The sequence below is a fragment of the Bufo bufo genome, chromosome 2 (genome assembly GCF_905171765.1).
Source record: "Bufo bufo chromosome 2, aBufBuf1.1, whole genome shotgun sequence".
NCBI classification, from domain to species: domain Eukaryota; kingdom Metazoa; phylum Chordata; class Amphibia; order Anura; family Bufonidae; genus Bufo; species Bufo bufo.
The window spans coordinates 456,900,938-456,916,873 of NC_053390.1; the positions used below are offsets into that span (position 1 = coordinate 456,900,938).

Here is a 15,936-nt window from a genome sequence, read left to right on the forward strand (position 1 = left end):
GTCACTTCCTGTAGCCTTTTTCAGTGCTGCATTCCTTTGTGACTGGAGACCCATACCTCGGCTTGTGAAGGCATCAGTTTTTGACCAGCAGTTGCCTCAGCAGTTGCCTCAGCAGTTAGCCTCAGCAAAGACATCCACATCACAGCATCTACTGCATTCCTGTATTGTATCACCGTATGTCACTGCTCTGGATCAAATAAACCCACGTTTGATTGCATCCTCATGTCTACGTCTGGATCCATCTAACCTGAGCATCTGCCGGTCCGGTCTGCTCCACTGCTTGGATACGAAGGTAGGCCAGTCACAAAGTCATTATCATTTACACCTTCATTCGCCTTCATGTGGGGACAGAACAGTTCATATAAATACCACGCAAAAAAGAGTAAATTTACTTCCCATAGATTAAAAATATAATGTTTATTCAAAAGACACAAATCAAAACAACAAATCATAATCATATAAATTCCATAATAATGGTTAGCATATGGTGGAAATATCCAATAATAGAGTATCCCAGTTTCAGTGATTGTAGCAGAATTTGACCTATTGGTGATTAACTGTTTATGCAGTTCAGCAAAATGCTAAGTAAAAAATCTCCAAACAAAGTGATCTCTTGACAAGATGAAACAACATTTTTTCTGCAAGATCTACTGTAGCAGAATGGGAAAGCGTGACTATCTATAAAGAGATACATATCAAAGTGTCAAAAACAGACATAGCGTACAACAATCCATAACAAAATTGAAATACAAGGTGATTAGTAAAAGGGGTTTTCTAGTGTGGACAAAAAATGATGGCAGTGAGCTCAAAGTCGCCTAAAAAGGTAAAATAACCAATATCACTGCCCGAGTTTCTGCTATTCAAAACTTCCAGCTCCCACCTTGACACATATGAAATGGACAGTAGCCAATCACTAGCTGAGATGGGTCACGGCCAGTGATTTACTTCCAGCTCCCACCTTGACACACATGAAATGCACAGTAGCCAATCACTAGCTGAGATGGGTCACGGCCAGTGATTTGCTGAGTGAGCATTTCTTGCATGTCAAGACTTTAGAAGGAAGTGGAGAACAGCAGAGACCTGGGCTGCACTGAGAGATTAGTGAAGTGAGGATCAGTTTTGCTACATTTCTAAGCCACTCTGAGCCTGCTGACATCAATTTCTCACTGGAAGCCGCCTATAAAACACAGATAGGAAGACAAATAGCATATACTGTACAGTATATAGGGAGAGGAAGGGAATGGCAAAATTCACCTATAGAAAAAAAAAAGTAGACATTAACTGCTTTAGCAAGTATGCATTATTGCTTTTAGTCAATATGCGAGAGAGAATCTAAATCGCACATCCTCATTACTATGCTTTTGATATAACAACTGTTTTAAATTTCAGCATGATAAAACATGGCTATACAGCACTATTATCAATCTATTGCTATGCACTATTAGGAGGCATTTGTATACAGTTTGATCAAAGAGCATAGGCCCACTTACCACAACAAGGTTGCCTCTTCAAGTTGGGACCTACTCTAACTTTGGCGCGGCACTGTGCGGCGACTATCGTGCCCCCACACCGCTCCACCAGGCAATGGGACCCAGCAGCCACACAGCGCCCTCACTGTGCGGCAAAGCCACCTAGGCCCTGGGCCCCATCACTCCACCGACACAGCACAAAAGCAGCGACGGCCACCGTCCAGCACCGCATAATGTGAACAGGTGCAAAGAGCTCACCTGTTCACAGCCTCTCAGGAACACCAACTGAGAGGTGGTAGGAATTTATAAACCCTTTGCAGACTTCTGCTAATTAAGAGCACCTGAGCCGAAAGGGGAGGAGTGCTGATCCGGCGGGGGTGGACGGTGGCCGTCGCTGCTTTTGTGCTGTGCTGGTGGAGTGATGGGGCCCAGGGCCTAGGTGGCTTTGCCGCACAGTGAGGGCGCTGTGTGGCTGCTGGGTCCCATTGCCTGGTGGAGCGGTGTGGGGGCACGATAGTCGCCGCACTGCGCCGCACCAAAGTTAGAGTAGGTCCCCACTTGAAGAGGCAACCTTGTCGCGGTAAGTGGGCCTAAGCTCTTTGATCAAACTGTATACAAATGCCTCCTAATAGTGCATAGCAATAGATTGATAATAGTGCTGTATAGCCATGTTTTATCATGCTGTAATTTATATCAAAAGCATAGTAATGAGGATGTGCGATTTAGATTCTCTCTCACATATTGAATATTATTGCTTTTAGTTTCACAGTATCATTTAGAATAAAAGCACAATACTTAGTGATATATGAACATTGCAGGAAATACAGTGTGTAGACAAAGATGGTATGAGTATGCAGAACACAGAGGCTTTAATGCATCTTTAGGTACAGAACACCTTTTTAGTTTACTGTTCTTTGGGCAATACAAATTGAAATAATACAAAGAGGAGTTCAAGTCCATGTGAAATGTTATATTTGGTTAGCTCTGAGTTGTAACCTGTGGTAGTATAACTGATGCACAAGCTATTCCTGCAAAGGATTCTGGGAAATGCAAGTCCCTTTCCCATTCATCAGTTTCTGTATTGTATACTTGTACAATGCTAGTCACGTTGTTCAAGTGCCAGTTGTAGCCCCCTACAATAAAAATTTTGTGCTTTAAAAGACAGCAGCCTGCTTCAGATTGTCCAGCTCTCATTGGACTTACAGTTGTCCACGTGTCAGTCTCTGGAGTGTAATACTCAACGGCCAAAACATCAAAACATCGATCAACATGATCCATCCTACCACCAAAAGCAAAAATTCTGTTCTTGGTCCCTACCATGGCATGAAGAACTCTTGGCTCATTCATTGGAGTCTTAAATTCCCACTGATCTAAAGAAGGGTCATAACAATGCAAGGCTTTCTTGTCATCAACGGATACTCCATAGCCACCTGAAATATATAGTCTGCCTTGAAGTGTAGCACCTGCGTGACCCCAAGTTCTGCGTTTTAAAGAGCAGACATATGTCCATTCATTCTTCCTTGGACAATACCTTTCGACAGATGCCAAACTTCCTGATCTGTTTCTTCCCCCAGTTGCATATAACATGCCATACAAGACATGCAGTTGAAACTGAATTCTGCTCTCTTGCATGGGTTGAATTCGCAGCCACTGATTTAAATGAGGGTCATAGCGAAAACATACTTCAACAGCACCTTCACCACTTCGATATTGCAAATGCTGTCCTCCTACAACATATACAAAATTGTCCAGGACTGCAACACAAGCATGGCTACAACCAATCTCCATTTCATTGAGTTCTTTAAACTGACGAGCAGTCAGATCTGGCAAGTAATATACTTTAGTGCTTACTGTTCGATCATTATCGGTATAAGGCGTTCCACCAAACGTTATAAGTGAGCATACATCTGACCTAATAATGGTCCTACGAGACTGCATTTCATGCTGGCGGAATGGAAGAATTTGGTAGTTGAAGGCCTCAAGCAGAAACTGTCGGCATAACACGTCTTCTACCATGATGTCCACAATCTGAACACTGTCCACCAGCTCGGAAGACTTCATCAATGGAAAGCGAATGTGGCAAAGAACTTGACTAGCATTTGCTCGTCGGGAATAGTCAAACTGCAACCAACGGATTGCAGCATGAAATAAATCTATTTCACTGCAGTTTTTTAACTTATTACTTTGGAGGAAGAAAACTAGCCGTTCCAGAGGCAAATGAAGAAAATCTTCTTCCTCAGAAATTTTAAGAAAATGTTTAAAAGTGAATAAATCAACTGATTCTTTCAGAGATGCCAAACTGAAAGTTGTTGCCATCTGCCCAATATTTAGACAAGTCTCCACACTCATAGCAGATTTCAGGAACTCTTCACAAAGTTCCACAACAGGTACCATTTGGAGAAAAACAGCAGCTCCAAGGACATCATGAATGCAGTCTAGATCGAGAGTAACTTCCGCACTGTATGCAAAATCAATGATATGTCTCAGTCCTCTAGAAGATACTCCTTTAAGTTCAATAACATCTTGACTGGCTTCTCTCATTCCTCCTGTAAACATCGCCCTTAAAAAAAAAAAAAAAGAAGAATTAGGCACTTTTAAAGACAGACCGAAATTTAAAGGGGTATGAGAGATATTATAATCTCTGCATGTAGGACAATAAGGGAGAACCAACAAGTGGATTCAGTGGCGACATGGCAATAGAAACAAAATCCCAAGAGTGGAATCAGTATTCTCCGATAGGTATGTTGCACATTTATTTTCACCCTACATGCAGAGACTTTTGAATCTAGGAAAACCCCTAAGTTCTTAACAAATATTTATTTTAAAAAAATTATATATATATATACATTTACAGTAACTACTGTACAAACAATGGGGGGGGGGGGGGGGGTCATTTATCTTGGAGGATATTGCCTTGATTACCCCCAGCACTGCTGGAGGATGTGCATCATTTATGATAAGGTGCACACAAGCACATCTTCTGGCAGTCCATGCGCCCAGAGTGAGATATACACCAGCTTGCAGCTGGCATAAATTTTAGTCATCATTTATTTCAGATGACTGGCATACATAATGATAAACCTGCTGGGTCCGATGGTGCAGCCCATGCCACACCTCTTTTTTGGAAAGTGATGAGGACGGCATAAAAACTCCATGGTATTTAAATAATTGCAAACCTCCAGTTTTCTGGCGTGAGGGCTTGATAAATGACCCACAAGAAAGAAGTTCATTCGTTACCTCTGTTACCATTCCATCGAACTTTCCACAGCAGAAATTCTGCTCTGGATTTTTCATGGATTTCACCCTCTGCATTGTGAAATCTGCAGTGGAAATACACAGCTGGAATTTGCTATGGATTTAAAAGGGAATGTGTCACCAGAAAATGACATGTTATTTAAAAAAAATTTTTATTTTTTATTTCATGCCACTGTATAAAAAAGAAAAAAAAAACTTGAATTGTGCAGTTTTCACAAAGGCCACTAGGCCTAAAATATATCAAGACCTTTGAGAGCAGCTACATCGGCCATAGACACAATGACTTGTATGGGAGAGTTTTCTGGGCATGCTCTGTGACCTGTGAAGAGGTCAGAAAGTAGAAAATAGGCTATGATCTCACCAATTGTGAATAGTGGATCATGTGTTATCTACATAGAGGTATTACTTGTCACTGTAATTCTGATAACAAGATAGCTACTGAAAAGTTACCTGTACAGAACAGGAAATCACGACCTATTATTAGACCTAGTGGCCAGAGCAAACATTGCTATTAGGGATGAGCGAATTGACTTCGGATGAAAACATCCAAAATTGATTTGCATAAAACTTTGTTAGAATACTGTACGGCAGGCATCTCAAACTCGCGGCCCTCCAGCTGTTGTAAAACTACAACTCCCACAATGCCCTGCTGTAGGCTGATACCTGTAGGCTGTCCGGCATGCTGGGAGTTGTAGTTTTGCAACAGCTGGAGGGCCGCGAGTTTGAGATGCCTGCTGTACGGAGTGAGCGTTCCGTACAGCATTAGAATGTATTGGCTCCTATGAGCCGAAGTTATAACTTCTCGAAGTCTCGCGGGACTTCGGTTAATAACTTCAGAAATTAATTCCTACTGTAAAAGGTACCACTTTGTTTGTCTGGTTCGGTTCCAAGGTACCACTTTGAACCGAAACAGAGTTTGGTAAAAGGTTTTTATCAGTTTTTCCGTTTTCAAAAGAAAAAAAAAATGGAAGAATGCCCACCCAGCATTTCATAGCTACCATCAATGAAAAACAGAATGCACATGGATGCCGTTTGTGTGCTGTCCGTTTACTTTCATTTACTCACTGACTTCAATGCGTGAGTCTAGTTTGAAGAACGGTTAGAAAATGATGGATACAGTAATTTTATGACTTATGGCCCACTCACTATAATGCGTCAGTGTTCAGTCTGGGTGCTGTCCATTGTAGACGGCACCTACAGGTGAAAATCATTCATCTGAAGGGGCACATAAAATCTCATCTACATTGCAGGTACTGGAAAACACTGTGGCAAATCCACAATGTATACACAACTCATGTGGATGTACAGTCAGGTCCATGAATTTTGGGACATCGACACAATTCTAACATTTTTGGCTCTATACACCACCACAATGGATTTGAAATGAAACAAACAAGATGTGCTTTAACTGTAGACGGTTAGCTTTAATTTGAGGGTATTTACATCCAAATCAGGTGAACGGTGTAGTAATGACAACAGTTTGCATATGTGCCTCCCACTTGTTAAGGGACCAAAAGTAATGGGACAATTGGCTTCTCAGCTGTTCCATGGCCAGGTGTGTGTTATTCCCTGATTATCCCAATTACAATGAGCAGATAAAAAGGTCCAGAGTTCATTTCAAGTGTGCTATTTGCATTTGGAATCTGGTGCTGTCAACTCTCAAGATGAGATCCAAAGAGCTGTCACTATCAGTGAAGCAAGCCATCATTAGGCTAAAAAAACAAAACAAACCCATCAGAGAGATAGCAAAACCATTAGGAGTGGCCAAAACAACTGTTTGGGACATTCTTAAAAAGAAGGAACACACTGGTGAGCTCAGCAACACCAAAAGACCAGGAAAACAACTGTGGTGGATGACCGAAGAATTCTTTCCCTGGTGAAGAAAACACCCTTCACAACAGTTGGCCAGACCAAAAACACTCTCCAGGAGGTAGGTGTATGTGTGTCAAAGTCAACAATTAAGAGAAGACTTCACCAGAGTGAATACAGAGGGTTCACCACAAGATGTAAACCATTGGTGAGCCTCAAAAACAGGAAGGCCAGATTAGAGTTTGCCAAACGACATCTAAAAAAGCCTTCACAGTTCTGGAACAACATCCTATGGACAGATGAGACCAAGATCAACTTGTACCAGAGTGATGGGAAGAGAAGAGTATGGAGACGGAAAGGAACTGCTCATGATCCTAAGCATACCACCTCATCAGTGAAGCATGGTGGTGGTAGTGTCATGGCGTGGGCATGTATGGCTGCCAATGGAACTGGTTCTCTTGTATTTATTGATGATGTGACTGCTGACAAAAGCAGCAGGATGAATTCTGAAGTGTTGCGGGCAATATTATCTGCTCATATTCCGCCAAATGCTTCAGAACTCATTGGACGGCGCTTCACAGTGCAGATGGACAATGACCCAAAGCATACTGCAAAAGCAACGAAAGAGTTTTTTAAGGGAAAGAAGTGTAATGTTATGCAATGGCCAAGTCAATCACCTGACCTGAATCCGATTGAGCATGCATTTAACTTTCTGAATACAAAACTGAAGGGAAAATGCCCCAAGAACAAGCAGGAACTGAAGACAGTTGTAGTAGAGGCCTGGAAGAGCATCACCAGGGATGAAACCCACCTGCAAAGGATCTGCAACCAAGTATTAAAAAGTGAAAGTTTGATTTATGATTATTATTATGTCCCATTACTTTTGGTCCCTTAACAAATGGGAGGCACATATGCCAACTGTTGTAATTTCTACACTGTTCACCTGATTTGGATGTAAATACCCTCAAATTAAAGCTGACAGTCTGCAGTTAAAGCACATCTTGTTCGTTTCATTTCAAATCCATTGTGGTAGTGTATAGAGCCAAAAATGTTAGAATTGTGTCAGTGTCCCAATATTTATGGACCTGGCTGTATGCTAAGCTCTCTGAGTGCATTAAAACTGACAACAACACAGCACTTGGCTGTAGTGGCCTGGTATTGCCTACACAAGTGATGTTACTGTATGGACTAGACCAGGCATGGCCAACCTGCAGCTCTCTAGCTGTTGTAAAACTACAACTCCCACCATGCCCTGCTGTAGGCTGATAGCTGTAGACTGTCCGAGCATAATGGGAGTTGTAGTTTTGCAACAGCTGGAGAGCCTCAGGTTGGCCATCCCTGGACTAGACGGTAACATTGTGCATTGAAGTAAATGGATAGCCAGTCAAATATCAGCAATACAAGAACAGACAGGATCACTATGGTAAGTATATTTAGAACAATATAGCCAGCACTATGACTGCTAAATGGGAAGTGTACTTTATCAAGGACAGGTGTGGAAAAACTTTTTGGGTGTGGAGATTTGGACCCGACTTTTACTCTAAAGTCTAATTCTAATCATATATAATACCCTAAAGGAAACAAAACTTTGTGTCTCTATTTCCAAAAGCTAGGTGGTTATTATCAGTATTATTTAAAATGGATCACCATTACTAGCATAGGGGTGAGTATTAGGTCCTCTCCTATTTAAACCTTTCGGGACCAGCCACATCTCCAAATGCAAAAGAGGAAGGACAAAAGTTAGTCAGCATCTCTTCCTTCGGGACCAAGCCAATATTGGAAATATATTAGATTTTTCCTCCTTACCTTCCAAGGGCCATAACTTTTTTGTTTTTTCATTGACATAGTAGTATGAAGTATTGTTTCTTGACAGCACAAATTGCACTTTTTAACTCCTTCATGACTTGCGCCCTAGAAGGAGTAGAAGTACGGCGAAAGTTTTGAGTTTCAACACAGCAGACAACCGGAGGCAGAGACCTTGATTGTCCATTTAACTCCTCAAATGCTGTGGTCAATTGTGACCACAGCATCTAAGCAGTGAAATCCTAGGAGCACTGCGTTCCTAGGGCCCGAACAGCTCCCCCGTGCAGAGATCGAGGAAGCTGTTCAGTTGCAATGGCAGCCTCAGGCCTTCTGAAGACTTTAAGGCCTGTCATAGCGAAGTCTTGCCTGTGGCCGGGCTCCATAGGAACATAGTGAATCTCCCATAGGCTGCAATGTTAAATTATTGCAGATTATGGGAGAAGTGATAAGACAACTGTATGTTAGTTAGGTTAGATTGACCGCAAAGGGAACACATAAAACTATGGAAGAATTGTGTTTTTTCCCCACTCTATTTGGAATTTGTTTCCAACTTCTCACTATATTACATGCAATATTAAATGGAGCTATTAAAAAGTACAACTTAACTCACAAAAAACAAGACCTCATACGATTATGTGAATGGAATTTTTTTTTTTTAAGTAATTTCTCTGGGAAGGCAAGGGGTAAAAAACAAAAGCACAAAAATGGAAACTCACTTAATGGGTCTATTTAATACTCTATATAACATATTGCAAAACTAAAACTGTGGGGTGCAAACATACCCACAATTCCCCTTATTGTTGTTTGGTTTTGTTTCCATGGCATTCACTATGTGGTAATATTGACATGAATACTTTATCTACCGTTCGGTACCAATAAAGCAACAGCACATTTAAATATTTTTTATGTTTTACTGCTTTAAAAAGATGATAAACCTTTCCTAAAAAAATATGGGCTGTGTCACCCATAACTTTTTTTTATTTCTCCATTGAGGAGATATGTTTAGACTTGGAACGAGCTGAAGATTTTATTGCCATTATTTTAGGGTACATGCAACTTTTTGAGCATTTTAATTACATTTTTGGGGGAAGCAAATTTGGTGTTGAGTAGGGATGAGCAAACTTGTGTTTAAAGTTCGGTGTCCAAGGTTCTGGTTCGGGTTATCTATTCTATTATGGATTCATAACCTGTATGGCGGCTGTCGGGAAAGGGTTAAACCACATGAACACAAAAACATTAGTAGAATTACTTTTCTATCCCCAATAAAAAATAATAAAAGTTAATTAATAAATCATATGTACATCAAATTGGTTCGATTAAAAGATATGACTATCTGCAAAATATGAGCCCCCATATGGCAATAGTAATGAAAAAATAATAATGTTACAGGTCTTTGAATCTGACCACAGAAAAACAGTTTTTTCCATGAAACTTGCTTCTATTGTGCAACAAGTAAGGACTAGTAAAAATTACACATATTTGGTACCATAGAATAAAGGGAATAAGATTTATACACAGCAAAAAGCACAAACTGTAATTTAAAAGAAATTAAATATTTTGTTTCACATTTTCCTGAAAGAACGAATATAAGTTAACCAATAAACCAAATACTCACTGGTCTCAAAAAACACAAACCCTCATATGGCTATGTTGACAGAAAAAGAAAAAAGTTATAGCTTTTAAAATGCAGAAATGGGGCTAAATATACATTAAAAAAAGCAGCAATGTTTTGTACTTATTTAGAGCAAATAATACAGAGCCAAGAATACTATTTATTGAGAGAATGCTACAGAAAAGCATTCTGCGCCAGAAAAATGGCTTTAAAAAGTCGCAAGCTGTGTTTTTGTGACTTTTTAAATACAACTTTTTGAAAAAAAGTGCCTCTTTTTACGTCACCCTTGTCACTTTTCCTAAAGCAAGGCCAGGAATGGGGTGTGGCCAACAGCAGAGAGAAATATATCTTCACTTATAACAGTTTTCTGGTGCAAATGAAGCCGGAAATCTATGGCAACTCTAAGCACGGACTGCCAGAGGATGCGCCTCATTAGAAATTAGGTGCATCTTCTGGCAGCGCAGGAAGCACCGGTCTTGATAAATCTCCTCCATAGAGCTTTATATGCCACTATTACTTGTAGAGCCTGACAATGAACTACAAAAAGGTTGAGGGCGCTGTTTGAGTTTCTTAGTTGACTGTCTTTAAGAGAACAAATAATAATTTACGGTGAAAACCTACCTAAAGTAGTCACTGCAGGCAGCTAGGACCACTTTGTGCACTTGGAATACTTCATTGTTTATGGTAAGAATGACATCAAGCAGCTGGCCCTGTGCTCGTAGTGCAGTCAGTCCCTGCAGAACGGTTGTGCTATGGCCTGGAGCGGAAAAGGTGCATTTCATGCTGCTGTTCTTGTCAGCCATGCTAAAAGTAGAGAAAACAACAAGCCGCTGACTATCCTTGTTGGAAGATGACATTTAATACAATGTGTGACATTGTATGTCTTAGACCGCTTTCATTCCTGCAGATATACGAATAATAACTAGTGAATTGTAGTCATGGCACTAGTACTGATCATACACAGAATGTTCTCAGTGCTTACACTGGAAACTCTCTACTTGGCAGTCGCAAACCAATGACTAACTGCCAAGCATAGAATTTACAGCACTAGAACTGCAAATCATCTCTAACTATTATCCACTTTATTATAACATACAAATGTTAATTCCAGATAAAACATTAAAATTGCAGCCTGCATTGTTGTAGTGTAAAATCCCCCCTTCTTCATAGCAGTATAAATGAAAATTCCATATTGCCTCCCACTTCCCCATTAGTCACAACAGTTCCCACTCCTCCACCCCTCAACACAAAAAAGTGCGCTGTGCAAAATGTAAATAAATGTTAATAAAACAGAATGCACAGATTTGCAAATCTCAAACCCATATTTTATTCACAATGGATCATTGAAGACATATCAGATGTTGAAAGTGAGACATTTTACTAGTTCATGAAAAGAAATAACTTGCTTGGAACTTGATGGCAGCAATGCATCTCAAAATAAACTGGGACAATGCATTGTCTACCATTGGGTCGCATCCTCTCTTCTAAAAACAGTCTGTAAATGTCTGGGAAGTGAGGATACCAACTGCTGGAGTTTCGGGAGATTAATGCGGTCTCATTCTTGTCTGATGTAGGATTCTATTGCATTCTGTTTTTATTTAAAATTTTATACAGCATCCTAACTATTTTGGTTATATAGTGTTCATATCTATATAATACTCTCAACATTGAAATTGCAACACCAAGAAGGACAAGCCATAAGTTATGCAAATCGAGGAAGTAGCAGGTGTCGCTAAGATCTGCAGATGTTCACATTTTCAAGCATGTAGCTCCAACCTGTGGCATGTGAGAGGGGCATAAAAGCCAGATTGAAAGCAGAGATTTTTTTTTTAGCCAAACCAAACCTCAAAAATCTGAAGAATTTGTGTGGGATGATTGTTCATGTGCCAGTTATCAGCACTTGAACTTAGAGAGCTTGGGTTATCACGCCAGCAGATAATTATGCTCCTTGGCCAAGGTGGCAGCACAGTTCAACATTGCGTGTCCTAGTGGTTTGGAGAAGGACGACGAACTGGAATGACACTAAGAAGTGCACAGGGGCGAACCTTTGCACAGACACTGTCTGAGTAGATGAATAGTGCATAGTGATCCAGTCTGTACCGCAAATAAAACTGGACATCACATCCCAAGCCCAGGGTGGCAAACAGAATCTACAGAAAACATCAGAAGTCATTTGCACAACATTGGCCTAGTAGCCTGATGTCCAGCTAAAGGTATTCCATTGACCTCATGCCACTGCTTACAAAGACTATCTTGGTACTCAGCGACATGGCAATGGAGGCTGGAATAGAGGTCTATCCTCTTCAGCGATGAGTCCCGCTTTTGTCTCGGATGCAATGATAGCGGGAGATTGGTCTGGAGACCATGTGGGCAATGCTATGAAGAAGACTTCCGGAGTAGTCCAGGCCAGATGTTGCTTGTGCTGCTGTGAGCAACTTGCATGGCTTAAATGCGTTACCCATCAAGCACATCTGGGAAGTCATTGCTTGACAATCACAAAAGGGAGTTTCCAACAGCAGATCTTGATGATTTTCATGTCTAAGTGCATTTAACGAGGCAGAGCATTCCTCAGACAACCATTAATAACATTACTGAGAGAATGCCAAGTCATGTAAGTGTGTATTTCTGCAGATGGTGCTTATAATCTATACTGAATATTTTGTTTCCATTTTTCATCATTTGCATACCATCAATATGTCTTATCAATCCAGTGATTTTCATAATTCCAGGACTTATCCTTCTTAGTCTTTTAATTATGAGTGTATACATGTGTGAATGTTGGATACCAGATGAAATGTGGTTTGGCATGGGGGCATACACAAATCCTGCGGCACATTTGCATACAGATGTTGCAGATGGGCCTGTAGATGTTTTACATTCGTAGGTGGCCAAAACTGGCATCCCAGCTAGTCCCAAAAATGCTCGACTGGCAATAAATCTGGTGACCCGCTAGGCCAAGGAAGTGTTGCAATCTGGCACAGATATTCCTGGGAATCCCTTGCTGTGTGTGGGCAAGCATTATCCTGCTGAAAAATGCCAGTTGGAAGCTCTGCCATGAGGTGACCTACGTGGCCGCAGGATGTCCTGAATATCCCTAACACCACTGACTTGTTAGTATCCTATGTATTACTATTAGGGGGGACAGACTTTTATGTGATGGCTCCTCATTTCATTACACCAGCAGTTTTACACTGCCCTCACAACTTTTAAGAAAGGGGACATGGGAAGCGGGCAAATGAAGCCAGAAATCTGTTTAGGCGCACAGACTGCCAGACGATGCACCTAATTTATGACAAGGCCTGCGTCTTTTCATAAATGAAGTGCACCCTCTGGCAGCGCAGGGATATCAAGAAGAATGAGACAGTCTTGATAAATCTCCCCCACATTCTTCAATCATCACAGAGAGCTAATATGGGATTGCATCATATTTAGATTTTGTTATTAAAAGGGACACAGTTCTTTTTATTCTAATGATGAACATTATTTCAAGCGCAGAAGACATAGTTGCTGCAATTGTGCCTAATTTTAATGTATCATCGCTATGATAAAACGGTCAAACATAACGCTACATGTAATGTATATAGTGATCAGTCACCATTAGTCACTAGAGCACATTGCTTTTGCTTTCCTTTAGTTATTCAGCTTGGGAAATCCAGTAGAAAGGTTTATTTTTAACATTATATAAATTAGAATATTAGATGGGTTTGAATATTTCATGCAATTATATAATTAATAAGGTACTTCAAGTGGCAAAAAAGCATCACAAAATGCATCACAACATTTCTGGTTGGATTTTACTAATTACTAATAGATATACTGTAGTTGATTTTTTTAATTCCTGTTATTTTTGTATGATGGTTTCAAACACCTGCTACCATGAATCAGAAAGCAAAGGGTAAGGAGAGGTTTTGCTGGCAGGACTGCTCTTTACCTGAAAAATCGTTCAGCCATTTAAGGGTCATTACCACAAAGAATTTCTGTCCACGTGAATAGACCCTTGAGGGTGGTGTCACACAGAGCTTTTTGTGGCAGGTTTTTAATGCAGGTTTTTGAGCAAATGTCAGAAGATGATTGGAAGGGAAGGAGAAATATAAAGGAAGGATATAAAGGAAGAAATTAGTCTCCTTCCGATGGATCCACGTCTGGCTTCGGCTCAAAGTTCTGCATCAAAACTGCCACAAGCTGTGTGTGACACAAAGGGTTGTCCAAGAGTGGACAAAAAATTTCAAGGGCAGGATATGGTATATAAAGACAAAAAGCAGACAATAAACTTGCAAACGTCTCTCGATTCCAGCACTGTGGCTACTATTAATATCGCTTTTAGTACCCCCCAGATGCAAAGTGTGATGTGCCATCTACATGCAGAGACTACTACCAGCCAATTAAAGGTCTCTGTCCATTGTATAGTGGAAGGAGTTGTTTTTAGCTTTGTCCACTACACAATGGACAGAGCTGTGTACTTCTGGGGCCGGAGCTACTGTGAAACAGCTGATTGGGAGATGCAGGGTGTTGGACCCCTACCGAGCAGATATTGATGGTCTATTTTAAGAATTGACATTAAAGGAGTTATCCTAAAATACCTCCCCCATACGCCCAAGACCCTCACAGAGGTTGTACTTCCCTGGCTTCCCGACACCAGGATTGCTATATTTGTTGGGGAAGCATTTTAGGGGTTGGATAACTGATTTAATATTAAGATCCCGATTCATCCATTTAAAAGATGCTGAATGTTTGAAAATTTTTACTTTTAAATAGTGCCTGAAGTATATTTGTTATGGGGTTCTGTCTACAAGCTCCACAACATTCAAATATAAAGAAATGGAAATCTCAGAAAGTATGAGAAATCATTTAATTTCTATTCTCCAAAGACACATCATAATAAGGTAACAGTGACTGTAAGGCCTCTTTCACACTTGCGTTGTTGGGATCCGGCATGCACTTCCGTTGCCGGAGGTGCCTGCCGGATCCGGAAAAACGCAAGTGTACTGAAAGCATTTGAAGACGGAACCGTCTTCCAAATGCGTTCAGTGTTACTATGGCACCCAGGACGCTATTAAAGTCCTGGTTGCCATAGTAGGAGCGGGGAGCGGTATACTTACAGTCCGTGCGGCTCCCGGGGCGCTCCAGAATGACGTCAGAGCGCCCCATGCGCATGGATGACGTGATCACATGGATCACGTGATCCATGCGCTTGGGGCGCCCTGACGTCACTCTGGAGCGCCCAGGGAGCCGCACGGACGGTAAGTACACTGCTCCCCCGCTCCCCACTACACTTACCATGGCTGTCAGGACTTTAGCGTCCCGGCAGCCATGGTAACCACTCTGAAAAAGCTAAATGTCGGCTCCGGCAATGCGCCGAAACGACGTTTAGCTTAAGGCCGGATCCGGATCAATGCCTTCCAATGGGCATTAATTCCGGATCCGGCCTTGCGGCAAGTGTTCCGGATTTTTGGCCGGAGCAAAAAGCGCAGCATGCTGCGGTATTTTCTCCGGCCAACAAACGTTCCGTACCGGAACTGAAGACATCCTGATGCATCCTGAACGGATTTCTCTCCATTCAGAATGCTTTAGGAAAATCCTGATCAGGATTCTTCCGGCATAGAGCCCCGACGACGGAACTCTATGCCGGAAGACAATAACGCAAGTGTGAAAGAGCCCTAACTCAGAGAAGAAGTTTACAATAACCTGAACCACAAGTCAATCTGTCAAGATGAATAGTTAAATGCCTATAATTAAATACTGAGAAACAATAACCCTGTTGAATGCATTGTCTTCGGAATGGTTAATGCAGATGACAGAAACATAATAATGCTCCGCTACTACTGCACAATGTAGTTTCAAACTATACAGTGTTCCCCCAAGATACAATAGTATTTCCTGGACCATCATAAGGGTCCATTCACACGTCCGCAATTTCGTTCCGCATTTTGGGGAACGGAATTGCGGTCCCATTCATTTCTATGGGGCAGCACGATGTGCTGCCCGGAT

The 15,936-nt window shown here is 41.3% G+C and overlaps 1 protein-coding gene across 3 annotated transcripts in view; it reads right to left on the reverse strand.

Moving 5' to 3' along the window:
• Positions 1-2,222: 2,222 nt before the first annotated feature.
• KLHL26 (kelch like family member 26) overlaps positions 2,223-15,936 on the reverse strand; it is an 81,774-nt gene continuing 68,060 nt past the window's right edge. Inside the window, exons 2-3 of one of the 3 annotated variants that reach the window (XM_040417619.1) lie at positions 10,570-10,752; positions 2,223-4,029 (exon numbers count right to left, since the gene is read on the reverse strand). In XM_040417619.1, coding sequence (XP_040273553.1) covers positions 2,448-4,029; positions 10,570-10,752 — 1,765 coding nt within the window. In that variant the 3' untranslated portion in view covers positions 2,223-2,447. Of the gene's footprint in view, positions 4,030-10,569; positions 10,850-15,936 lie in introns of all 3 variants that reach the window. The other 2 variants (XM_040417618.1, XM_040417620.1) reach the window with 2 other exon arrangements.